This window comes from Lutra lutra, chromosome 12, assembly GCF_902655055.1.
Source record: "Lutra lutra chromosome 12, mLutLut1.2, whole genome shotgun sequence".
NCBI classification, from domain to species: Eukaryota; Metazoa; Chordata; class Mammalia; order Carnivora; family Mustelidae; genus Lutra; species Lutra lutra.
Genome location: NC_062289.1, coordinates 4,292,501 through 4,320,397, shown reverse-complemented (window position 1 = coordinate 4,320,397; position 27,897 = coordinate 4,292,501). Strand labels below are relative to the sequence as shown.

The following is a 27,897-nucleotide window of genomic DNA, read 5'->3' as shown; positions in this document are numbered from 1 at the left end:
TGGCATAAGATACTAAGGATCCTATGTGTCTGCTTTTAATAGCCCTGAACTTTTTCATTCTCTACTCAGAGTCTTCATTCTCTTCTTTTATCCTGTTTTCCTTTTCCAATAAAAATTTTATTTCTTTAATAAATTTAAAAATATTCGATGGAAATACTAACAAGCATTGGTTTAATAAATGCTTTTTGAGAGATATATTAAATTTTAGCTTTTTGTGTAAAATATTTCTGACTGCAAAAGCTGCATTTGTCAGAGGTGGTTGATATAAGATTATCATAAAATTAAGTTGTTACTGGATCAACTTACTGTATTTGGAAAATAGTACTTGAAGTATGGGAAGATTGAAAAAAAAAAAACAAAACCCAACGAAAATGAAGTAGCCGGATATGGACGCTGAGCTTCTTATGCAGTTTATTTTTGTCCCATGATTTGTTGTTTTATGTTGCTTTTAATACATTTTCATAAATAGTGTTGGAAAGGTGGAAATCTTTGGTAATGATAGGGATGATGGTCTTTTTATTCTGTTGTGATCACCGTGTTTGATCCTTATTAATATGGTTTTTTAAGTCATTGTTTTAGCTCTTTCTGAGGCACTAAGCACAAACTCTGATTTTTAACTTTCAGAGAAAAGTGAATTGGATATTGGAAATAAAACATAGGTATCCCTGGAATAGAAGCAAAATTCTCTTCTGACTTGAGTGAGGATTTTTTCCCACCAGGTAGTTTGCCTTTACTCCTACCTGTCACTCAGGCTGGGGAGTGCATAGTTCAGGCCGCTGGTCTTCACTGAGTCCTTAGATTCTGGCCGGGGGAGGTTCTTTGTTGGGATTAAACTGAACACGGTACATGAGATGCTCTGGAGTTGGGACTTAATCAGGCTCCTGGAGTCCTGTGGCCAGAGGTCCCCAGGTCTCCTGAGCTTGCAGGTGTTCTGCTGGGGGCAGGAGAGGGTCACGTGATCTGTGGCTGTACATGTCTGTGACCCTGGGCCATCTCATCGGGCCTGGGGACTATTAGGAGTGTAGGCTGAGAGCATTTCTGAGCCTAGCTGGAAGGGAACTCACGGCTGCCATTAGTTCTGGGCCAGGTGGTTTGCTAAGCAGTTCCAGGGGCCTATACGAGTGAATGCCTTCGTCCAAAATGAGCAGGTTTTTCAGGAATCATTAAGACATTTCTTTTATTCCATACAAATCTAAATTCAAAACTCTGCCTCATCTCTTTATTAGTTAGCTCTGTAATAACTCTTGATTTTATTATATCAGTTTTCCATTGTAAGCTGTATCAGATCTGATTTTGGTAGTGGAAGAGGTATAAATGTAAATGTCAGTTAAGGAAAGTTCTGAAATCTTCTCAGGGAAGTTTGATAGGAGTTGTGCTCTTGGTACGCATTTCAAACCTTGTACTTCAGTGAACACATACTCATCTGCTGTGTACCTTAATCTTACTGTGCTAGCACAGAGGGTTCTGGTTAAAGATTGGAGCACATAGGAAAGGGATGTATATAAAATATACATGAAGGGGGTGAAACTGAGCCATATGTATTCTTGCCAAGGTGACCGGAAGAGAAGGGTGTTCTGTTCTCTGTCGCTACGTAACACAGTATGTCAAAACCCAGTGGCTTAAAGCAACAAGGATCTGTTACCTCCTGGTTTCTGTGGGTCAGGAAGGTTCTGGCACCAGGTTTCTCCAGCAGCCAGGCTTTTGTGGGGTTGTCGTCCTCTGCATCCTGGCCTGGGGCTGGAGGGGCTGCTCGCCAGCTGGCAGGAGCCCCTTGTTCCTCTCTGGCACTTGGTGGGAGCTCAGTCTCTCCACAAATACAGACGGCATGAATGTCCTCACAACAGGTAGGCCAGAGAGGGGGTACGCAGGAAGCTCGTGCCTTTTACGACCTGGTCTCCGAGTTGGATACCCGGACTTCCACTATCTTCTGTCTCTTACAAGCGGGTCAGCAAGGCTGGCCCACAGCAAGGGGAGACAGTTAGGTTTCGTCCTTTAAAATGAATCTTTGGATTCATTTTAAACTACCACAGGCCTTTTCCTGGGTGAGGAAGTGAATGTGCCTGCAAACTTACTGCTTAGGAATGCACTGTGGCCCGTTCTGTGGACAAGGAAGACGTGAGTTTTACTGGGCTGAAGTGTTCCTGCACTGGTGGGATGGTGCATCAACCACAGCTGCGTACACATCTGTCCCTAGTGGTCACGTGGTCTCTGGTGTTATCGAGTCAGTGGTTTTTAGCATGTTAAATTATACTCTGTTGTCATGGAAGAGTTCACTCAGCTTGCAAGCATTTTCATAGAAAAGTGATCTTTTTTCTTGTAGGATCAGATGTCAGGATTCCGTGGTCTGTGTAAGATTGCGGCTCCAGGTGGGGATCTGGTGGTACTCCGTCCGGCTAGGCGATGCTGTGGTGGGAGGGCTAGCTGGAAGTGGCAGGTGGATGAAATCGGAGTAGCCCGCTGGTTTCTCTGTGTTCCTGTCTCACTCGTCTGTCACCTTTGCATCTCATAACAGGCTTGTCGGAAGTCATACCTGTCTTACCTTGGCCTTCTGGGAGGAGGGAATTCCTGCTGTCACATCTTAATGACTTCTGGAGTTCATCCTTTTCTGAACTCCCAAAGGGAGGGGACAAAAGACCATTGGGAGATTTTAGATATGTGTGGTGTGTGCACCTGCCAGGCTGCATGCACGTGTTCTCTGCTCTGGTTTTACTGTTGGCCTGGCGCCGGCACATGCTCACTCCACGCTGCTTGCACACCCACCTGGGGTGAGGGCAGGAGCGTTGAAGGGTGAGATGCCATGGGGTGGAGGCAGGGAGAGGTGGTTTCCAGTGTGGGTCGCTTTGTCACACCAGTGAGAGAGTGTGTGTGAGCGTGTAAGAGAGAAAGTGAGCACGTGTGAGCCAGGGCTCAAGCTCACTGCACATGTACACGTCAGAAAAGAGAAAAGGGACGAAGAGAGAAGTGAAGATGAGCTTGGAACGAGTGAAAAGTACAACTGAAGGGAGGAGGGTGAAGGGAGAGATTTCATGCGTCCCTCCCAGAGTAAAGATAGCATGTGAAATGGTTGAGTAGTTTCTGAAGTTCTTTCTTAAAAATGCTGAAAGAAACTTCTTGTAAGCACTGGCCACCAGGTGTCATCAGAAGGCTGCTGTTGATTTGTTTTATTTTGTTCTTAAGAAGTATATGAGTGTTTAAAAAAAAAAAAAGCATATGAGTGTTTTGAATTCTTCTTGCAACTTTTTAAAGAATTTTAAACTGTAGCAGAAATTATTTCAGTTAGAGCAGGAACTTTATTTCATGACAGAGTCTTGGTGACTTAATACTTTATAGGTGAAATTGAAAATGATAAAGTTACATGCAGCTTACTTGTTTCTTTGTCGTTTTAAGTCAAGGAACAACTTGCTGGGAATTTGGATGAGTGCATACTATAAATGGAGTTGTGTATTAGAGAATCTTTGTGGCACAGTGAGGATGTGTGTTGAATGGTAATTGATGGATTCGTATAGGAATCAGATGCTTTAAGAAGATTGGGTTAATATATACCCGTTACTTTAGTGTAGACACCTCCTAGGTCTTCTGAGTCTTGAAATCTTACTTGAGACTCATTTTCTTTCTCCACTGGTACCAGTACTTTGAGAAGAAACAGAGATTATGATTTATTAACTCTACGGATTGCAGTGAGTCCCCTAACTGTCCATTTGCTTTGTTTCTGAGAAAATTTAAGGTGCTTTCTACTTGGCTTTCAGTCAGTGTTTGTTGAGTGAATGAATGAAATTTGCGTCCAGAAAAATGAGCGCTTAAACAGTCCCAGCTGAGGGAGCTTTGGATTCTCTCCCGCATCTCCATTGGCAGTTTGGTGCTTTCTGTTGAAGACTTTTGTTGAGTCTTTCTGTTGAAGACTCTTCTGTTTAATTTATATTAGCATAAGTGTTCTTATTTCTGTTTAATCTTCTCTAGATCACTCTAAGATATTTATTAAATCATCTTACACTCCTCCTTACTGACATCCTTCTAGTTCTGGGCCTTGTAACTTAGAACTATTAGAAGGCATTCTTTCTGCAGTTTCTCTCCCTGTGATACGTCCTGCATACTGAAAAATTAATCATAATCAAAATCAAAATAATCAAAAATTAATCAGCGCTGTGTTTGGTGACTCCTCATTGGCACTACTGAGTAAATTTCAACTTTCAATTCAAAGCCTTGTGTGATGTGGTCTTGGTTGACACTCTGCTTCTGTTTGCAGTTGCTGTGTAGTAGAAAACCAGCGCGGTAGCTCTCCGGACTATGGACAACAGTCTTGTGTACTTGCATCATTGGTGTTTTGCGGCTTTTCTAATCCCTTCCTTCTACTTGAGTTTGTTCCTACCTGCTCTGTCACAAAAAGAAAAAAGCAGTTTTAGTTTCCTCAAGGTTTAGCTCAAATGATATTTCTGCCATTTTGGCCGAATATTCTGCTTGGAAGTATGATTTCTTGCTCATTTACACAGCTGTAGATCCTAGTTCCTGTCACACACATGCACACCTGGCCTTGTATTACAGTACTTTTGCATGGATGTCACATGGCTCCTGATAGAACAAGAGCCTGGTGAGGGCAAAGAATGCATGGGCAGCACGTTAGTGCCCCTCATGCGGTTGGCCCTCAGTGTGTGTGTGTTGAGTGTTCAGTATTCTTTCTCGGTAAAATGAGATGTTGAATTATTTCATCACTTTAAAAAATCAGTTGGGCGATAACAAGTGTAGAAATATTTTCTCCTTTTGTTTTAAAATTTTTGGAGACATTATATAGAAGATAATAAAGGGTTTCATTATTCTGTATGTGTGTATTAATGCAGCTGTCACTCTTCTGTCTGAAAAATGGAGTCGTGTGTTGTTCCATCATTAGAACATTCACACTGCAGAGGTGTACGTGTGTGAGTCCCCCTAAGTCAGTGTTTGTTCTATACGTACACTTCTATAGGTCAGTGTTTGTTCTATATGCACACTTCATAGGTGAAGCTCCTGCTAGTGTCCACAGTGAAGGTGGTATGGTCGTATGTCCGAGCCGTGTCAGAAGGGAAAGAGGTGGTTGGACTCCTCATTGAAAGGAAGAGAACTCACACCATTTTAGATAAAACACTAAAAAATGTTAAACATAGGTTATGTTAGGGACATTTTCAAACATGTACATATACAGATATATACACAAGTTGGTAGGATAGTATATTGAATTTCCATGTAACTGTCCGTCAGCATTAATCATTATCAGCACATAGCCTTCACTGTGCCCCTCTGCTGGACTGCTTTGAAGTATGTCTCAGACATTTTTCATTTTACCTATAAATACTTGGAGAAGATGGGGTGCCTGGGTGGCTCAGTGGGTTAAAGCCTCTGCCTTCGGCTCAGGTCATGATCCCAGGGTCCTGGGATCGAGCCCCATTGGGCTCTCTGCTCAGCAGGGAGCCTGCTCCCCGCCCCACCAACCCCCCGCCTGCCTCTGCCTACTTGTGATCTCTCTCTGTCAAATAAATAAATAAAGTCTTAAGAAAAATACTTGGAGAAGAGACATTTATTACATCACAGTGAGGTATTTGTTTATTCTAGTACCTTATATGTGCTTGGAATTGTTCTAGGCTCTTTGGATGTAAGGGTGGATAAAAGAAACCATGTCCTTACCTTCTAGCTTGGGGAGACAGGAAATACACCAGGCATACAAATAACCACAATAGGAAAAACACTGATTGCATCAACATTTAAAACTTTTGCTTATCAAAATACATTAACAAAATGAAAAGAGAGAAAATATTTGTGAAACCTGTGTCTGACAAGTGATTTATATTCAGAACATATAAGCAACTCCTGGTTCAGTAACAAAAGAGACGACCTGTGTAAGAAGTGGGCAGAAGGCTCCGAACATCTCATAAAGCACACAGCAAAGTATTCAGCACCATCAGCAGTCATCAGTGAAGTGCAGATGAGAGCCATACACACGACCAGGATGACTTTAATTGAAAAGACTGGCAGAATCAAATATTGGTGAAAATGTGTGCATCAGTCAAAATGCTTGACATTGCTGGTCGCTGTGTAAGAAGCTTAGTCAGTTTCTCAGAGGATTAGCATACACATTTGTCCCTGTAGTTCCGCCTTACTACCCCGAGGTATTTACACAAAAGGAATGAACATATATGTTCATAAAAACGCTTGTCTGAGAATATTCATGGCAGCTTTGTCCTAAGAGCCAAAGAAGGGTCCGTCCACGGAATTGTGGTGTACCTGTACAACAGGACACTGCTCTCATTGGGGTTGGGATGTGCGTACTCTTCATATATGCAAGAGACACTGTGTTGAGCAAAAGAAGGCAGAACCTCTCCCCGCAAAAGGCCTATTTTCTGATTCAGTTTCTGTGAAATTTTGGGACAGGTGAGACTAATTCATTGCAGAAGACTGGGCAGTGGTTGCCTCAGGGAGAGAGGGGGAGTTACCAGGAGTGAGTGTGAGGGGCAGGAGACAATTTTTTGGAAGGTGGCATGATCTCTATCTTGATAGGGACACCCATGAGGGACCCGTGTAGGTCTCTGGGCTTCTCTTTCTGGTGTTTCTCCTCTTTCTGACTCTGCCCAACAGATTCTAGCTACCCCTCAACTCTATTGGAAGACCCCTGGGCTCTGTCTGGGATCCCTGTTGCTGTGCTGTGGCCTGGGTCCTTTTCTCCGGGCTATAAACTGGGACTCCTTTTCTTTTGTAGCTCGTCTCTGATCACCATCCTGTAGTTTCTGCTGTCTGAAGTGTTAAGCTGTTCTTTCATAGATTTTGCCAGTTTTTTTTTTCTTTTTTAGTTGTTTCATGTGCAAGAGTAAATACAGTTCCTTGACTCTTCTTGACTAGAAATAGACGTTTCTGGACTGGGCAATATTTCTACTAAAAAAAAATTGTCCAACCGTTTATAATGTAAGGCAGAGATTTTGTGGTGTTCTTTGCTGTAATTCCAGTATCTACAACCAAGAATACTTGGCTTATGGTAGGGACTTCATGACGTTTTGGGGACAGATGCATGATTCATCCCCCCCTACCCCGTTTACGCTTTAGTTACGAATGTTGAATAGCAGAACTAATGCTTTATTTAAAGGAGCGTTTTCTAAAAGGTCCTTTGGAACCACTGGTCTCTTGATTCTTTATAAATAATGAGTTCTATAATGAAATTGGTTTGGGAAATGCTTATGTGCTGAAACATCCTATGGTAAAGAAACTTTGGTTCAAACCAGAGTTGCCTAAATGTATTTGACCAGAGGTTTATCTTTCCTGCCCAAATATCTATTAACTTCTTACTTAATTTATATTTTCTGGATCACATCTTGAGAAATGTTAAACATCTTGTAAGTGTAATAAAACTATGTACATATATCTTTTTTACTCTTTTACAAGAATGGTACACTCTGTTCTTGTAAGACAGTTAACAAATAGAAGATGCTTTTGTGTTGTAGGTTATATACAACAATTTGTGTATTTTTAAGCAGCTTTATTGAGATACCATTTGAACTACAGTTTAATGGATTTAAGTATGTTCATGGATATACATCACCACAGGAAATTTTAGAACATGTTTATCACCTCAGAAAGAAACCCTATGATCTGTAGCTTTCACCCCCTGTCTTGCCCTCCTCCCCCAGCCCTAAGGAACCACTGGCCTGCTTTCTATAGCTGTAGATATACCTATGTTGGACATTTCCAGTGAAAACAATCCTATGCTGTGGGGTCTTTTGTAGCTGGCTTCTTTCACTTAGCATTTCCAAGGTTCACACATACCGTGGCATATATCAATACCATTCCTTCATGTGGCCGAATATTCTGTCGTGTGGGTATGGATGTACCTCATTCAGTTTTTCTGTTAATCCATTGATAAACATTTGGGCTGTTTCCACCCCCTGGCTATTAAGACTAATACTGCTGTAAACATTTGTGTACAAGTTTTCACGAGGATATATATTTTCACTTCTCTTGGCCGTATACCTGGAGCGGAACTGATGGGCCATATGGTGGCTCCATGCTTAGTCATTTGAGGAACCGCCAGACTCTTTTCCAAAGTGGCGTCACCGTTTTACATCCCCTACAAGCCTTTGAGTGATTGGTCTGATGTCTCCACATCCTCACCAACACTTGTTCTGTCTGACGTGTTGATTCTAGCCGTCCTAATGAGTATGAAATGGTATTGCATTATGGTTTTGATTTGCATTTCTCTAATGAGTACTGATAGAGTATGTTTCATGTGCTTTTTGGCTGTTTGTATATCTTCTTTGGAGAAATGCATAGTGAGCCCCTTTGCTCATTTAGAAATTGGTTCATCTTTTTATCATTGCATGGTAAGAGTTCTCTGTATGTTTAAGCCCCGTGTCGGGTAGATGATCGCAAAATGTTTTTCCTGCTTTGTGGATTGTTTTTTCCCTTTCTTGATTGTGGCCGTTGAAGCACACAGTCATTTGAAATTTTTATTTTTGCTAAAGCCCAGTTTATTCCTTTTCTTCTGTTGCTTATGCATTTGGTATCACATAAATATATTTTGTTCTCTGCTTTAAGCAGTGTCAGAGCAACAGCCATTATTGGGTTTGTTGTTATGAAAAAAGTAAATAGATAAAATAGTTATCATTAGTTTTGAGGCCATAACATTTGATGGTTTTTTATTCACACGAAATCCAGTGGCATTTGGCTAAAAATTCCAGTCCTGGTGTAAAGTAAATGGAAAATGATAAGTTTTAATTGAATTAAATGGCATAAGGAAAAACAAAATCAATATTATTGATTTTAAAGCATTTTATTCAGTGAAATTCTTCTCTCCCCCCACATTTGCTTCGTTAATCCTGCTCTCCTGCGGACGTTTCCGCTTGTGCCGAACATTCTGCGAGCGCAGCGTGGCTGTAGGATGAGGGAACCGGGACTGGCGGTGGGAAGGGAGGAGGTCTCCGTTGGCGCGAGAGAGCGCGCGGCGGCGGGGGGAACGAGGACGAGGACGTGTTTAGAAAATCAGGGCGAGGCGCGTCGCTGCAGGGAGGGAGGACGCTGTGCTCCTGCGTTGCGGGGGTCTGGGACTCGGGCTGCAGACTGCGGAGGGGGCCCGCGTCCCGGCGTGTGTCACAGCGGGTTGTTCCGTTTGCTTCGCGGCCGGGGGTTCGGCTTCCCCGTGGGAATCCCCAGCGGCGGCCGTGCGCCGGCGGGGAGAGGGGCTCGGGCCGGCGAGGCCTCTTCCGGCGCAGACTCGCCGAGCTCCGGCGCCGCTCCCGGGTCTGACGAAGGCCTTTCCGTGCGGCCCTCACCGGCCGCGTGCAGTCCTCCGTGTGCAGGAAAGCTCGAGGCGGTGACAGGCCCTCGCTCGGCGCGCCGGCCCGTGCTGGCCTCCGGACGAGGCTGTGTGTCCCGTGCGCGGCCTGACCAGCTGTCTGTTTTCTGCGCAGGTGGCGAGCGCCCGGTGAGCCACGCCAGGCCGCGGCCCTCAGCACGTCGGCGGCCATGGATGCGGGGAAGAAGCCGGAGAGCGAGGACGACGAAAACAGGAGCAGAGGAGCGGACGCGACAAGTTCCTCACCGTGCCCTGTAGACGGCGGGCCCGTGTGTGACGGGACAGCACGTGCCTCAGAGCCTCCCACCAGCAAGAGAGGCTTCCCGCGCGTCCCCGTCCCTGCGGCGGACGGACACCAGCGCGCGTGCAAGCGGCTGCGGCTCTCTGCCGGCGCGGGGCCCCCTGAGCCCGTCCAGCCGCGCGCTCTGGGCCGAGACCCTTCGGAGCGCCCCGCCCCGGAAGTGCCTGCCCCGCTAGGCGAGACCGCGAAGGAGGCGCTCCTCAGTGAGGGCCCGGCCGGCCGCCCTTGTCCTCCCAGCGCCTTCTCCGCTCCTTGCGGGTTTAGCCCTGGTGATGCGGTGTCTCCGAAGACAGACCCTGAAGACGAGTCTGCTCAGGACGTGGTCTCCCTCGACGTGGAAAGAGGCTCTCCTGTCCCCCGGACAGAGATCAGTGTTGGTTGTGCCGCCGGACACGTCGAGCCGGTTCTCAAGTGCAGCGTTTGCGGTCATCTGCTCTCTTCTTGCTCCGACGTGGAGCGGCGCGCCGAGGGCCCCACGCAGCAGGTGGCCGGCCCCGCGTGCTGCCACTGCGGCCACGAGGCGGGGAGCGACGCCGCGCTGCGCGTGCACGCGGGCCCGACGCCCGGGCCGCAGCCGGTCTTCTCCTGCGAGCTGTGCGGCTTCCAGTGCGCGCAAGAGAACCTGCTGAACGCGCACTACCTCGGCAAGACGCACCTCCGGCGTCAGAATCTCGCTGCTCGCGGAGGATTTGTGCAGATCCTAACAAAACAGCCCTTTCCCAAGAAACCGTGTACCCTGGAAACAAAGAATGTTCGCGTAAAACCCAGACCTGCTAAACCCACGGCAAGGACGAGTGATCCCAGAGGCTCACGGAGTGCTGGAAGCAACGTCCACGACTTCCGAGGAGGCGTGTCCAAGCAGAGTGGAGGCAGCGAGCTGCTCGTTGAAATGATGCCGTCCCGGAGCACTTCGTCCGAAAGAGTAGAGATGGTTGAAGAAAACGTAACTTCCGTGGGGATAGCTCGAAACCCTGAAAACCAGAGTAAAAGCAAAAAGATAGGAGCGTTGGTAAGCTCAGAGGGTCTCTTTAACAAGTTGGAATCTACCAGAAATACCCTCCAGGCAGCGCACGGCGTCTGTGCCAGCCCGAGATCAAGACCCGAGCGCAGCGTCTTCCTGTTGGGCGGTGGCTTCCGACGGCGAACTGGCACGTTTACCTTAAAAGGCCAGGCCAAGAAAAGGCTTAATCTTTTAGGAATGAGTAAAAGAGCAACTAATGACCCCCAGAGGTTGTATATGAAACACTTTAGAACGCAGGTGAAGGCAAGTGAGACAGAGTGTGTGGCCAAACACAGAGAAGCAGGTGGCGGTGTGCGTAGTCTGCGTGTGACTTCCTCGGAAACTCCGGGCCTGACGCGGGACAAAGGGAGCTCCCCTGTCGTGTGCTCCGGCGGCTTTGCGACGGGGAGGCCGGCTGCTGATCACCAGATATGTGCTCGTACAGACTGTGGTCACGGAGCGCCAAATAGGACAGGCGTGGGGAGCCACGGGGAGAGGGGCCCTGCGGGAGAGGCGAGGCTTTGCTGCCAGGCATGCGGTTTTTCCAGCACGTCGAGGGGGAACCCTGATAGGCATTTGCACAACTGCCAGCATCAGCACACTGCCGCTGGCCTCAGGTGTCAGTGCTGTTCATTTATTTCTGAGAATGAACTAAATCTTAGAGACCACATGAAGGAAAAGCACAATATGGGTTGTTTTTGCACTCCTTGCAGTCTCTTCTTGTCTGAGAAAGCCGTGGAAGAACACAAAAAAACCGAGAAGCATATTCGTTTGTTGGTTCAACCAAAGACTTCCCAGTCATTTAACAGTGATTTGGTTTTACAGACTTTATCCTTAAGTACTTTAGAATCAGAAGATACAAAAGGTCCTATGAATGAGTCTGTAGCTCAGGAAGAACCTTCTAAGTCCAGGGCAAGCCATGGGCACGAAGTGAGGCACTCCAGTAAGCCTCAGTTTCAGTGTAAGAAGTGTTTTTATAAAACGCGGTCTTCCACTGTTCTCACAAGACACATCAAGCTCCGGCATGGCCAGGACTATCACTTTCTTTGTAAAGCGTGCAATCTTTACTCGCTCAGCAAGGAGGGAATGGAGAAGCACATCAAGAGAAGCAAGCATCTGGAAAATGCCAAGAAAAACAACATTGGCTTAAGTTTTGAAGAATGTATTGAAAGGGTGTGCATAGGTGCAAATGACAAAAAAGAAGAGTTTCACGTTTCTGGAAATGGAAGGATTGAAGGCCATGTAGAAGGTGTGCGGTTGCAGGAACATTCCTATCTGGAAAAGAGCCTACTGACTACCAAGGAAGTGCCACAGTCTGGTGTAACAACCAAAGAGGGTGAGGTAGCTTTGACTGCTACTCCAAAGAGAGGGAGACCCAAAGGTAACATCTCGCGGACATGCTCTCACTGTGGTCTCTTGGCCTCTAGTATTACAAACCTGACTGTTCATATTCGACGAAAACACAGTCATCAGTATAGTTATTTATGCAAAGTGTGTAAGTATTATACTGTAACTAAGGGAGATATGGAGCGCCATTGTGCCACTAAGAAACATAAAGGACGTGTAGAAATAGAAGCAAATGGCAAGCAGAATTCAGATATCGTTGTTGGCCCCGAAGGGGGTAACCTTGAAGCCTGTAGAAAGAATGCCATTTCAGCAGGTTCAGATGAACTTGCTCACAGGTCAGCTGAATCAGATACCTCCACTTCAGAAAAGCCAGTGCCAGAGCACGGAAATCCAGCTGAAGTCGAAGTTGAAAATGTATTTCATTCTACAGATGGGGAAGTCCACAGTCACCTTTCTGATAAAAAGGAACAAATGTCTCTAGAACCAGAGGACCCTCTACAGCAGGCGGATGCATGCTCCCAGAGAGACGTGACGGGTACAAGTGATAACAAGTGTGTACACTGTGAGTTTAATGCTCACTCTTCTGCTTCTCTAGAACTCCATGTAAAACGGAAACATACAAAAGAATTTGCTTTTTATTGTATGGCCTGCGATTACTACGCTGTGACTCGTCGAGAGATGACTAGGCATGCAGCCACAGAAAAACACAAGATGAAAAGGCAGTCTTACCTGACCTCTTCTGACACAGAAGTGTCCAAAAACATCATTATCCCCGAAGAGCAACATCAACACAATTCTGAAGAATATCAGATAATTTCAGACGAGCCATCTGAAGAGGTTCTGAAATCTAAAAGTATTACTGATTGTTGTGTTTTGGATGAGGACACTAATTTAGATGTGTCTAAGGTCCTCCGTGCTCCCACCTCCGTGGAGATGGAGACTGAAGAAGAATCTAATCTCGGTGAAGACCGTTCCTTTTGTGAAACTTTCCAACAGACTCTGGCCAAGGATAAAGCTCTGAAACCTGAGGAGATGGTGTCCCTTAATATTTCCTCTAATTGTGGCTCCCCAAGCAGATTTCAGAATGAAAATTCAGGAAGCCCAGCTTTGGATTATGAGACAGTAGAGAGAGCCCACAGCACGTTGGATGAGCCTGGCGATGGGAGCACACGCAGTGAGAGCGATGTCGGCCAGGCAGGGGAGAATATAGATAATGCCCCTAGCAAACCTGGATGTCCTGGAGGTCTCGGGGAAGGGCATCTGGCCGAAGGCACCATCCCTTCTGTGATGACAAGGACAAGGCGGGAGCTGAACCTGGAGAGCGGTGGTCAGAACGAAGTTGGGAGTGTGCAGAGTTCAGAGGATTTGAAAGATACTGGAGAAGACCCTGTTCTGGAGAACAAGGAAATTCTGTTGAATTCCCAACAGGAAACTAAAATTATTTTGGAAGAGGATGGCCCAGCTTCTGATAGCGCAGTTGAAAGTAATGACATTTATGAGACTATAATCAGTATTGATGACAAAGGACAGGCCATGTACAGTTTTGGCCGGTTTGATTCTTCCATAATAAGGATCAAGAACCCTGAAGATGGAGAATTGTTAGACCCGTCAGAAGAGGGTCTGGTCACAACAGGTGTGAGGATTAGTGAGTTGCCCTTTAAAGACTGTGCTCAAGGCGTGAAAAAGAAGAAATCTGAAGGCGGTTCCTTTGGTGAATCCACACGAATTCGTTGCGATGATTGTGGCTTCTTAGCAGATGGTTTGAGTGGACTGAATGTTCACATAGCCATGAAACACCCTACAAAAGAGAAACACTTCCATTGTTTACTGTGTGGAAAGTCGTTCTACACCGAGAGCAACCTCCATCAGCATCTGGCCAGTGCAGGCCACATGAGAAACGAGCAGGCCAGTGTAGAGGAGCTTCCAGAGGGAGGGGCGACTTTTAAATGTGTCAAGTGTACGGAGCCCTTTGATTCAGAACAGAATTTATTTCTGCATATTAAAGGGCAGCATGAAGAACTGCTCCGGGAGGTGAACAAGTACATAGTGGAAGACACTGAGCAAATCAACCGCGAGAGAGAAGAAAATCAGGGAAACGTTTGCAAGTACTGCGGGAAGTTGTGTCGGAGTAGCAACTCGATGGCATTCCTGGCACATATCCGCACCCACACAGGTAAGTACCCCTCCGTGGACCCGCGTGGGCCCGTCAGGCACAGACGAAGGGCAGCATGGCCTGTTGTTCCGTCCAGATAGGGAGTCTGCGCTGCATTTGCTTGGTGGCCCGCCCCCGTGGCTCACGTGACCCTGCTGGATGGCACTCCCGACTTGTGCCATAAGTCAGTGTTGACACTGAACGTTTCCGAAGCTGATTAAGGCTTAGTCATTCCAGGGCAGGTTTTTTGACACATTTTTCATTTTATCAAAAAGCCTTGCCCCTCAGATGCCTTTGCTGAAGTCCTGTCTCTTAACAGCTTTCCAGTTGCTTCTGAGTCCTGATTGTTTGGTTTTCCAAGGTAGCTATTAAGTGGCTCTGTGGGTTTCCGAGGACATATTAATTGGCTTTTGAGGAATGAAATAATAAAAATTTTCTTAGAATTTTAGGGATTTAAAATTATTCATTGGCAGATGGTTTATATCGAAAAGTGTAACTCCCAGGCACCAAGATTCTACTTTCAGGGATCAAGATTAGTGAACACTTTTCAAAGTTAATATGTCCTAGGGGTTTGGTTTTCACGAAGGCAGCACCTGATTTAGTTTCTGTGCTCTGTCAAATGTAGTGTTCCATTTTAATGTTTAATTTGGGGTGGAAATTTTTTTTAAACTTTTTTTTTTGTGGAAAATGCATAAGCCACTGTTCTAAATTTATGTAAAAATTCACTGCACTGTTTCTATAAACCTGCCATACATTCTTTATTTTAAATAGACAGCTTTTCTAAATCATTGTGCTCTGCTTAGACAAGTTCTGTCTCCATGGTTGAATTTATGAGTGGATTTGAATAATAAATTCACATTTCAATGAACATATTTTCATTAAAACTGTAAGGTTTATTTTACTGTACTTTTAAATAATGGCTTATTATTAAAGCTATACTTTAAATTCATGCAGTTTTTGAAACTTAGTGCATGGTTACAAGGAGGAAGACAAAAGAGTTTGAAACATTACTAGTTTAGGGAGATTAAAGATAGATAAAAGTTTTTCTTTGAAGAAAATAAGAGGGCAACCTGCATAAGATTAATCTAGGTAAATACAAACATTGTACTCTTGGCCCCAACTCTTCAAACAGTGGAGCTATTGTTGGGAAATAAATCCAAATACGGATCTCTTGGCATTATTAATACCTCTTTCGTTACTGTGTTGCTCACTTTAGGGAGTTTTCTGGCTTTTAGAAATCAGGCTTGTTCACGTGTGTAGAAGGCATGTACTTTCTTAATATGCCCTCTAAAGGTAGATAAAAACTGAATAAAACTAAGAGGAAGATGCTAATGGACCTCCTTTTAGAATTCTTTATGCAACTGTCTGGTCAAGACATGTTGCTTATAATTGATGTGTCCATTACTTGAATTCTCTTGTAATTATAGTCAATAAGTCTTGTAAATGTGTTAAAGCTCACTAAAAGCATACAAATTCAAGAACAGAGTAAGGCTAATAATTTAAAATAATCAATGTAGGCATTTCAGCACTTAATTTCCCTTGTGTGTTGATAGCTGATCATTCTTAATCCATTAAGATTTATTTAGTCGTTTACAATGCAAAATAGGTTTGCACTGGTCACTTGTGCCATTTGAAAACGTCCACTAGGTTAAGTGCGGAATGTAGTCCATTAGTCTTCCTTGACTATATGTATTAATTGCATTTAAAATCAAGTTAATGTGGATGTGAAAGTGAGGTAACTATCAATATGTGACAAAGTAACCCTACTTATATAAGTTACATCATTGATTGTAACATTTAGTAAAAGTTAGCAGACTTTTTAACATCTTCTGTTGGGCTTATCAGCAAGTACATTTTTATTGTGTCCCAAAGCATCACAAAGAGCCCCGCTCCTCAGGACACAAGGCCAATCTACCATTGCAGTTTTGTAAGCCACTTTCTGGGGGATGTTGCTCTCCTGGTTTTAACCCAAGGGTTTTTTTTTTTTTTTTTCTCCCTTCCTTGGGGCATCTTAAAATGAATTGCTTTTCTGATAATTTGGTTATGCCCGTGAGTAGTAATGCAGGGACCGTTATTAATGATTAACTGGAAAAGGACTTACTCTTCCAATCCCTGTTTTCATATTTTGTGATTTACTCTCTATTTTATGTCACCTTTTCTTCCCATCCTTAGCTTGATAAAAACAGCATTTTAGGAAATAAATGAGTTTTGGGTATTAAGAATTGTAGGAAAAAAGCACCCCAGAGTTTCTGTGCCTTTGCTTGTGTGAAGTCATCAGCATGACCAGAAAGGGCCGTGTCGCCTTTCCCCTTACATTAGGAGGGCAGTAACAGCTGTTCATTTTCTCTCCGGTGTTATTCTGTTGGGTAGAGCTTTCCTTTCTTAGGACGTGGCTGGCAGATGTCATTAAATAAGACTGTCGGAAGCCCTTCATTTGATGCTCTGAGCACACGCGGTCACTTGTGCTGTTTGGAAATGTTCAGACACAAGGAGATAGGGAGTTGTGTGATTTCACTGAGAAGGTCTCACGTGAGGGCGGGTAGTGTTTGGCTTCCTATGTATCTGACAGTTTAGAAGCTGAATCCGCTTGTGAAGAGATGGTGAGGACAGTTGGTGTGTTGACTCCAAGCCTAGCGAGAGGCTGGGCTGCGCTCTGTTCCCTCTTCGTCTCTGCGGCCCAGGCGCAGTGAAGGAAGAAGTGAAGGATGGAGCCAAGTGTTGAGTGTTTGCGGGGGGCGGGGGGCGGCTGTATGTAGCCTTGAGGCTTTGTGGAGCAGCAGTAGATGATGGGTTCCAGACATTCTTTAAGACATGAAGTTTGAGTATCATTTTTTAAATGTTCATCTCACATCCATGTATGCATAGCAGTTAACTGTGAGTGATGGTGATGAATGGCTGTTGTAGGTCTTGGTGAAGATTTGGTTTTAAAAATCTTGGGAATTCTTTTGGTAAAATTGTAAGATGCCAGAAAGCTGGAGAGTCTCTTTTCTTTTTTCCCTTTCAGAAAACCTCAGAGGCCAGATTAAAAGAAGAAAACCTACTGAGGATAATGCTGTTCCTAGGAAAGAAACTATTCAAAATCGTATTGACAGTTTATAATAATCATGATAACCCTTGCAAGAAAAATTTAGAAATATGTGGCTTTAGAATTTTCGCCTTATAAACAGTATGCCTGGATTCATTTTGGGATGTGCCTCGCAGACTTTAAACTGGGAACATGAATAGAAAAAAGAGGATCTTTCTTTTCCTTGGGCAGAAAAGTATTATCTCCACTTCCCTGGAATTTTTCTGACACAGAAAGATGTTAACATGGTCTCTTCTAATATAAGATGTGAAAAATAGTCAGGAGCTCCGTGATTTCTGCACGAAAGCAGTCAACAGAATAACTCATTTATGTGTTGTCAACACACTATCAGTGAGGAACGCGAGCTGTCCACTAAGGAGCCACGTAGAGTAACTTGAAAGGTTTGTACGCAGCCCCTGTGGCACCTTTGTCCCATAGGAGGGACTCCTCACAGTGCAGTGCAGGGGCAGCGTGACGAAAACCTAGATCCACAGATTTGAAAGGCTTTCACCGAAACTGTAATGCAAATGTTGAGAGCTTTATTTTCTTTGGTTGGAGTCCTGATGTTATTGTTAATTAATAATTTCCTAAATGCCTTATTACCTTGGATGCATTTCAATTTAAAGTGTAGGTAAATTGGTTCTTCTCACTCTTCTCTTTTCTGTGTCCCTTTATAGAATTCTGTGTGGAGATGAGATGTTTCCAGGTAGTGATAGGCTTAGTTTTATCAGAATCATTTAAATAAACTGTAGTTTCTAATGTGATTGATAGAATGTGATTGCTGTAAGCTGCAGTCTCAACCTGCTTTTGACATTTAAACATATAAAGCTGACTAGATATAACCATTCAGGTGCTAAATATATTTTACATCTACTTCTAACAGTAGAAATGGAAGTATTAAGAGATCTGGCTTCATTGTCATTGAACTGTGAAATATTCAACCTTGTCTGCCCGTGCTTAGTACTGTTGACTTTTTTATTTCTGTTAGAAGATTAAAATTAAATGCTTCACTTTTTTTGTCAGCTTTTGGGAATTAAATTGAAATTTAAGACTCTGAAATTTTTTACTGAGTGCTTCAATTTCAACAAAGTATTCTTGGAGGATTATTTTTTTCAAGGGCACTGCACAAAGGTTCATTGATCAAATATGATTTATTGCAATTTTTTTTTGTTTGAGCTCTTTTTGTATATTTATTGAAGTTCACATATATCACATTCTAACTATATTAGAAGAGGTATTTCACCAAATAGGTACTAAACATGGTACGAAAGATCTGGAGACATATTGGACTGATTTTTAGACTGTGATTTTTATGATTTTGATTTATTTATTTAGGGACTTAGTGGTTAGAAAATTGAAAAGCGGTATATGTGTGTTCTTCCAGGAGAGTTGCTTCTCATTAATGTGGGTTAGGGTCACCTGTTAGTAACTGTGTCCCAGTTACAGTCTGTCTATTCCTGGTACTAGGTTTGTCCTTGTTGAAATTATTTTGTTTTCTCATATTTGAGTGTAGGTTAATCTTTGTGAAATTAAAAAAAAATTGTGGTACTGTGCTTCTTATATTGATATATTTGTTCTTCAAATCAATAAATAAAACGTCAGTACTGCTGGCTTGCAGAATCATCACAGATTTCTGACTATAAAATGATCATAAAAGCAAATAACTTATCCACTATATACTCTTACATTGTGTGCTATTAAAATAGTAATGTAGTGAATCATTTGGGATAAATGTCAGAAAAAAAATCTGAAATGCCATTCTTAATGTGAGTAAATTCAAAGCTGCAGAAATATGAGGAATGGAGGTGGCCTCTGAAAATTTATTTGATGATAAATATACTTTATAAAATATCAGCAGCTCCATATGCATTTGTTTTTATAATCCATTTTAGAAGTTGAATATTTTTACAAATTGTTAGAAAAATTTAAAATTATTTGGCTCTCCTTACCTCCTTAGTACTGCTTGACTGTATCACTTTTGATTTTAAATCTTAGAAATGTTATTGAAAGTTAGGAAACTCACTGAAACATTGAAGTCTTCTTGGTGGAATTATTATGGAATGCGGGTCTATTCCAGTTAGAAAGGAATGCAGGTATTCCATTTTGGGGCCAGAGATTTCTAAACAGATGAAAAGTGTGATTTAAGATCTAGGCCTCTTTTTAAACTTTCAGTAAGGTATTAATTCAAATTCAAATCATATTTTATGTTAAATTTACTTAGGATCAAAACCATTCAAGTGCAAGATATGCCATTTTGCAACAGCTCAGCTTGGCGATGCCAGAAACCATGTCAAAAGGCACCTTGGGATGAGGGAATACAAGTGTCACGTCTGTGGGTGAGTAAATGGAAACCATCTCCACCGCGGTGAACCAGGAAGCATGTGCAGGCTAGCCATTGTTTCAGAATTCAAAACTGATATGAGTAAGAGTGGCTAAAATTATGCATGCGTACCCTCCTTTCCATTGTTATGGTAAATTCCTTAAATACAGTTATGACATTCTTCTCCCACTTCTAATCCTCTACTGAAGATGAGCAATTTTATGGGCTACAAGGTCAATTTGAACCTGTAATCTATAAATTGACTAAATTATAGGATGTTCATTCACATTGCCAGAGAGAACTGTAAATTCCATTTAAAGACGTAAAAAAAAAAAAACCCATAATACAGCTTTAGGAGTGTATATGTATGTATGTGTTTTTTTTTTTTTTTTTTTTTTCCTTTTGCTATACTGCTTTAATTTTAGTCACATTAATGGCTCTTTGGATAGACTGGACATACTCCATAAGGAGAAAGGCAGAAAAAGATTTAATTTCGGACAGCTGATTACTGATTGTTATAGGGGTGAAGCTTAGATAAACAGTGTATAATGTATGTTTTTGTGTAACTTTATTTCAAGAGTTGTTGTTTTCCATTTTAACTTAACGGCTCTTCCTCTGAAGAACCATTCACAGTGTTAAAACTGTCGTTCAGATGTGTTGCATTTAATAGGAAGCACTGAGATGCCTTAATGCACAACTAATTAATTTAGCAGAAATGTTTAAAAGGTTTTAAAATGCCATGACATCTACGGTATATCATAGGACATTCAGAGCTGGATTTTAATACCCTACCTCTGATTAAAAATATATTTTAATTCCATTAATCTAGAGAAATTAACGAATAAGTGCATCATATGAAAACACTCTGTGTGGAACCTGGGAAGCCTGCAGTTCTTATGGCTGATTCCCGAAATACTGCAGGTTCAATTCAATTATGAAATGTGCACGTGTCATGGTAGGTTTCCTTCTTTAGGGGAAGGTTCTTGTGGCTGGCACTACCGAGTAAATATCTTTTAAGTCAAAAACAGCTTCTGTCTTTTGTTGGATGGTGCATTTCATTTTTTTGACCCTTAAGATAGTTTTACGAATAACTTTGCAAGCAGTTTTATTAACCATGGTCTGAGATTTATTCATTGGCAGAATTGATGGTTCAGTGACTTGCAGCTAAAGTAAATGAAGATGAACCTTTGCCCTAAAGCCCCCTGAAGATCAGTGGGAGAATGAGTTTTGTTGCTCCTGATTTTAGCTGCAAGGGTCGAGTGCCAAATGGTTCATTTTAATTGCTCTAGGTCTTGGAATTTTAAAAGATACCTCATTTATTGTTTTTTTTTTTTTTTAAACCATAAATGAGTTATAGGAAAGAGGAGGGCCAGACTCCAGTGGACATTTGCTGTTAGGAGGCAGTCAGCAGTTTCTTCCTCATTTCTTCAAAATAATTAAGCAGCTCTTGCGCGCTCTATTATTAGAAATCTATTTCTGTCCTTTTTTTTTTTTTTTAATTAGGGTTACTGAGTCTGGGGAAGGAGAAGAAGAAACTTTTTATCGAGAGCAGTTGCTGGCATAGTTGGCATCAAAAACAATACATGATCGATTGGCTTTGATTGTCCAATTTAAATAGTGCACACATGGCTTAGCTCACTGCTTGCCCCCAGCACGAAGTGTTATACCAGTGGGTTACATGTTTGATTCCCAAGATAAAGAATTATAAATACAGAGAGATGTATTGAGTTTCATACTGCTGTCCGAGAGCTCGGCGCGCGCACGCGTGCGTGTGTGTGTGTAGAGAAAACAATCTAGATTTCAAAATTGTATCTTTTAGCATTATGGTGGTCCACTGAATTTTACTTGACTTTGAAATAATAGTTCTCCTAATTTTTTTAAGTGAAATTTGATTTAAAAGTGATGTAATGAAGATTTTCATAGGGTAGATATTAACGCAGGGAAGCTAATAGTTCTGAAGAATTGCAGTAAATCGAAGAAGGCCTTTTGGTCTCTGGGGTTGAAACAGAACAATAATGAGTTAGAGCCCTTTAATGGTAAAGAAAAAGTATCATAGGGCATCTGTGTTTCATATCTTTTGAAGGGGTGGGACAACACGTAGGTGAAAAGCTAACATGAGAAGCCTGGAAGAAAGCGAGAACTGAGAATTGGCTCTCAGGTTCCTGGCGGTGGAGAGCACTGGTGCATTAGCATTAGTGACAATGTCAATTCATTATCATTGATAGCTAAATAATCCCAGAAATGCTCAGTGGACCTATTAGTTCCTGAGCATAAGCAGCTCATGCTGCATTTCTTCATTAGCTTTCATCGCTATAAATTTTACCTTTTAAAAAAAATCATGCTTTAAAAGGTGACGTGATCTTTCAGGGACATTAACTCTATAATTTTGTCACAAACAGAAGGTCCTGCACTGTGTTTTTCTTCCCGCAGTAGTCAGGACCTTCATCTCTGCCCCTTTCGTTACTGGAGTTGTAAGAGATAAACTGTTCTTCAGAGAGTTCTGGTTAGGTAATAATGTATAGAAATAACGGAACAGGCACATTTTAAACATGAAATTATTGTTCATGCTGTTGTATTATATGTTGTATTATCTTGTCTTAGTAGCCTCCTGCTTTTTTTGAAAAAAAAAAAAAAAAAAAAAAACAAAACCTCATATTTTATAGTGAAATAGATGAAAATGACAGTATGTTTTGTTGAACTGAGCCCTGTATTAATGGTTAGATTACTTGTAATTGACTTGTTTTTCCAATCTTCATATAAGAAGTTTGTAGATGCTCATCAAATCTGTACCTCAAATACTTTTACTGAGGCTGAGTTTGAGTTGTGTATTAGCTACTCCCCTAACAAAGACTGCCATTTAAGCTTTTACTTCATTGTTGGGACCCACGCTGATTTTCTTTTAGCTGATTTTCTTTTATCTTAAAATGGAGCTCGAAGGTTCATTCTCTCCACTGCATCAGCAAATCCTAGCTACAGTATGTCATGGATTTAAGTTAGTTTGTAAAGCAGCTGAAGGTGCTAGGTGTCTCATTCCTGTCAGGTAGCTGGGGCTCAGAATTTAGGCTTTCTCTCACGTTTGCCAGTGTTGTATGTGCTCATGTTGCAGTAAAAATTTCGGAAGTGTGTTGCTTTGTAATTCCTGTGTTAAGAACCTGTTATTGGTAACTTCATTTTAAAAACCTTTGATTTTACTTTCACTTTTAGGAGGAGCAGTTTTTGAAGAGTACGGTTTCCTAGTGTTTTTCTTACACCCGAATGTGATCTCAGGAGGAATTTTACATAGTATAGGTATATGTATAGTGAGCACTTAATGGGCAGTTCATGTGAGCATGTGCTGTGGGTCTGACATGGGGTGAGTGGGGCGAGAATAAGAAATAACAGAAAGCATCTCGATACAGAAGTTAATTTTGTTGGAAACATATGCTTAAAAATAGATCAAACACAGCTTTTTATTAAAGCAGTGATCTCCCTTTGGCTACTAAAAAAATGACTTGAAATCTCAGTGGCTTACCCACACCATGTTTTGTTAGATCTATTTAAATTTGATCCTCTCTGTCTCTGTGTGGACATACGTGTAACAGTGTATGTAATACTATCAGTAATAAATAGTGTGCTACACCTTCATTAGCTTTCACTTTTTTTGTTGCTCTCCTGGTGTCATGAAATTATCTCTCTCCTGTTTACTATCCCCATTGTACAGATGTGTTTTTAGTGATGGACTCAGATTATGCGGTGGTAATGGTAGGCCACTGTTTCCTTCCTTTTAACTCTCCCCTTTAAAAAAAAAATTCTCTGCTTTTTGCAATATCTGTTATTTTGGTTACTTACTTTAATTTGTCTTATTTTTTTCTCTCTAGGTTGTTTTTATCAGAATGTAATAACTGTAACTTACCTCCTTCTAGCCCCAGCCATTTCTGTTTTCTGCTTTTAAAAACTTGCTTGCATGGTATTTTCCTTTAACATTGTAGTATTCAGTCTGTTTTTGTATCTCTTTTTCTCTGTTTCACTTTTCTCACATTAAAGCATCGTTTTAAATAATTTTATTACTCTTCATTGTTCTTTATGTGTTGATAATTTATTGCACTTGGGTTATTACAAATTGAACATGGTATAATAGAATTAGGTGCCTAGACAGATGAAGATATTACTGTCTCTTCATTAGGGCAAGAGGGGTAAACATTGATGAGCTTAGGTTACTGTGTTTTTTTTCATAACCAGTTACTTAAAAAAAAGAGAGAGAGAGTGAGTTAGTAGCAAACTAGTAAGTTGCCTGTGATCTGTGGAAGCCTGGGCGGTGCTGGCTGAGTGCCGCAGGCCTCTCTTCACAGAGATGCCGGGATGCCTGCTCTGGGGATCGTGTTCTCTTTCTGATTGACTTCCCTGTGTCTGGTCTTGAGTCTTGTGTGTGGAGTTAAGTAGTTGAGTGGAACTTACCTAATCGGGAGAGAATAAGGGTATTTTTTTCAAGTCCGTCACCTCCAGGTTCATGGAAAGATTCTAGACATTTTCTGTTGTGTATTAATGTGCTTATGAGCTGTTTATTCTTACTTGGTTTGAGAAACCTTAAATAGAAAGTTACTAATGCAGTGAAACTCTGTGTGTGTGTGGCATTACCTAGTTTTTGTGCATTAGAAGGGATCTCTATGTAGATGATTATAATGTCACTTTCTGACCTTTGCAGCTTGAATAATTGTAAATCATTGCTTCATAATGTGTCAGAGAATGTCTGTACTAGGCAATTAAATGGCAGAATATAATAGACCAAATTATTGCCTGTCATGTTTTCAACAACACAGTTAGTATTTGAGTTACACTTAATCATTACGTGCATTAGCAACTTCATCGGAATCCAGCTTCAGGCTGAGCATGAAATACATTACATTATTTAAACCTCTAATGGTACAAGTCATTTATTTGTGTTGAAGTGTACAACATGCAGAGTTTCATAAAGCAAGGAACACTTGAGAGCTTAATTTATCCAAATCAAAGTCTAAATGCAGATAAACACAAGTGGCAAAAATTAGTAATTTTTATAGGCTGGAAATATTTAAAAATACATGGTTGTGGGTAATTGTAGGCAGCAGGAATAAATTAAAATCACTATTTTTAGTCTGTTCTGAGAACTAAAGCTGTGTATACCTAAATCATTAAAAGCACCCTGGAATTGCATTTTTAGCTGAACAGTTAATTACACCCATCATATCTACAGATGTATCCAAGTAAAATAAGCTTTTGGTTTGGCTGGTTGTTTTGGCTAAAGAGATATAGAAAGAGTTTGTTTTAGGTTGTGGCATGAATTATGCTTGCAACAGGGTAAAATGCAGCATCTCTCAGTTTTGTGAAAAACTTACATTAGCATTTAAATACTCATTATAAAGGGCATATTACGTATTTTATCTATATAATATTTTAAAGTTTTCTGTTTTATGTTATATTTTTGCCTTTACTTTGAAATTTTGAAATGCCACGTAGTGATTACTGTCTCTCTTCCTGTCAGGAATACAAAATTAACATTGTTAGTTTATTCCTCTGTGTGCAAGTCCTTGAAATACCATTTAGTGAATGAACATTGTTTTATATACTTTATATACAAATCCCTCTGTAATCTGAACGTCTAATAAATATCTTAGTTATGATATTAAAATAAAAAGCATTTTTTCTCAGATTCGATTCTGAGGTGTTTTACAGTGAGCTCTTGTAAATCCAGGAGAGACTTGTGGTAAGGTTAGGACAGTGGAGGAGAGACAGAAGGAGGCTGTGTCCAGGGTCTCCTCACAGTGAGGGGCTTTGCCACCACCGCACCCTAGTCTCTGCTTTATAATGGTGTTTTCTGGAATTTTTGTCATGAAAGAGTGAGGCATAGGTTTATTTCAAGGTTGTATGTATGATCAGCCTGTAATGAAATAGAGCACGTTGGTGTGTCATGGTGGTGGTGTTGGAAAACATTGGCCTCTCTAAGATCTTTTCCAGTGAAAAATTCCTATCTAAGTGACTTAAGTCATTTTTGCTTGATTTTTTTTATTTTAGAAGGTTCTGTGGTGATTTTAAAATCCAGTTGTGGAATCTTAGGGTTCTTTAGCTGTCCTGATTTGTGTGGTGGGGGGATGGGGGCGGGGGGTGGGGAGGGTTAACTTGTTTTCTCCTCCCGACTTCCTGCTCATGTGTTTCTGAAAGCCCTTTGCTTTCCAGAGGGTTTGGTCTTTGATTTGTCTAAGACTGAGTATAGGCTGTGTTGGAAATGTGGATGCGAGGCAAGCCAAGTCACTGATTCGGGGACTCGTTTGTTTCTTGGTGGGCACATTCTTGAGACTTTCCTGTCAGCGCAGACCTAGTGACCAGGTGGTGCAGGGGCCTTGCAGTCTTGTGCTCCGAGGAGGAGAGACGGACAGGAAGAGGGACACGCTGAGGAGTGAGAACAAGGACAGTGGTCCACAGGGAGTGCTTGGGAGCAGCAGGAAAGGCTTCCTCCAGAGGTTATGTTTGAGTTGGGTCTTAAAGGGTGAGGAGGTAGCACAAGGCTGATTCGGACATTTTGAGGAGAAGGAACAAAAGAGCAGGAGTAGTGAATAAGGGGCGCCGGGGTGCCTCAGTCGGGGAAGTGGCTGCCTTCGGCTCAGGTCATGATCCCAGGGTCCTGGGATCGAGCCTCCATGTCGGGCTCCCTGCTCCGCGGGAAGCCTGCTTCTCCCTCTGCTGCTCCCCCTGCTTGTGTTCCCTCTCTCGCTGTCTGTCTCTGTCAAATAAATAGATAAAATCTTTAAAAAAAGAAGCCGCGAAGAGTAGAATGGCACGACATATTAACACCGCAGCAAACTCCTGGCGCATAAGTGGCTGGTGAGGTGCCTTGGAGGATTTTTAAAAAATATCGAATAAACATTTACGGAACATCACTCTGTGCCGATGCGCATCGTCTTTAGGGTGAAAAAGATCAAAATAACACGTGCTTCAAACGGATGGAGAAAGCGCAGGTAAAGAAAGAAATGTCCATGGCTGGCTGGATGGATGCAGAAAGTTACATTTCATCTGATACTAGCATTTGCTCTGCAGGTGGGTGGGAGTGAGTTAGATGGCCGGGGGCAAGCCCATCAGAGGCAGGGCTTGGGGCAGTTCAGCATGGAGCCTGGTGTGTTCAGGGCCCAGGAGAACTTCAGCTCTGCCCGAGGTGAGATTGTGAAGCAAGTAGCATAGCCCCGCGTGCCTGGGTGAGGCAGGCCCGGCCAGGCTGCCTTTGCCCACTGCTTTCCGCTGCTCCTTGACTGGTCTGCTTTCTTCCAGTTTTCTGGGCTGCTGAAGAGTCAGGGAAGGGGAGAGGTGGAGAGCTTGCGAGGAAGGCAGTCTCTGCTGCAGAATCAAGGGGTATGGGAATTGGGCACAAAGTGAGTTTTATGAGAAATTCACTGTTTGTAATTTTAATTAGGGATGCTATTGATTGGGGATAATTGTAATGAAAACAGATTGATACCAGTTCTGTGAAACCTAAGGCAGCATCGTTCCAAATAATAATTATAAGGACATAATTATGTGGCCATGCTCCAGACGTCCACGTGTAGCTAGCACGTTGGTCATGGGTGTGTTTTCATGTGTTTCCACGTGCAGTCCCTGAGGTTGGGCAGTGGAAGCTGGAGTGGGAAACCACCAGTCTGAAAATGCATACTGTTGAGTACGTCCTTGGTTGCTTTCCTCATTTCCAAGCCCGTGAATGGTTCAGGTGCCCGTGTGCTCTGCCTCCACATCCCCTTGCTGCTCTCCCTCGCCCCTGGAGCCCTCTGCTCCCCTTATTGCCCTTGTTCTAGAGTTTTGGCAAGAATGAGCACAAGGTCTTCATCACCTGACTCCCAGAGTGCTGAGGATCAGCGGTTCCAAGCACATCCAATGCTATTCTCCAGACACAGGAATTTTTAGAATACTGTTTTTGTTGTGCTGTTTCCATTCAGTTTTAGAAAGTACCATTTGCAGGGCGCCTGGGTGGCTCAGTCGTTAAGTGTCTGCCTTAGGCTTGTCATGATCCCAGTGTCCTGGGATCGATCCCTGCACTGGGCTCCCTGCTCTGTGGGAAGCCTGCTTCTCCCTCTCCCACTCTCCCTGCTTGTGTTCCCTCTTTCACTGTGTCTGTCTCTGTCAAATAAATACAATCTTTAAAAAAAATAAAAACGACTGTTTGCTGCTGAGGCACCATAGGAATGTATCGATCTGGACCGAAGGGTGGTAGTTTTTTTTGTTTTTTTTTTTTTGTTTTTTTTTTTTTAGATTTTATTTATTTATTTGACAGAGATCACAAGTAGGCAGAGAAGCAGGCAGAGAGAGAGAGAGAGGAGGAAGCAGGCTCTCCACTGAGCAGAGAGCCTGACGTGGGGCTCGATCCTAGGACTCTAGGATCATGACCTGAGCCGAAAGCAGAGGCTTAACCCA

General features: G+C 42.4%; 1 protein-coding gene across 15 annotated transcripts in view; it reads left to right on the top strand.

Annotated features, from left to right (window-relative positions):
* ZNF407 (zinc finger protein 407) overlaps positions 1–27,897 on the top strand; it is a 427,984-nt gene that overhangs the window by 17,289 nt on the left and 382,798 nt on the right. For all 15 annotated transcript variants that reach the window (XM_047696583.1, XM_047696574.1, XM_047696573.1 and 12 more), the window contains exons 2-3: positions 9,420–14,125; positions 19,390–19,504. In XM_047696583.1, the coding sequence (XP_047552539.1) occupies positions 9,475–14,125; positions 19,390–19,504 (4,766 nt within the window). In that variant the 5' untranslated portion in view covers positions 9,420–9,474. The remainder of the gene's footprint in view (positions 1–9,419; positions 14,126–19,389; positions 19,505–27,897) is intronic.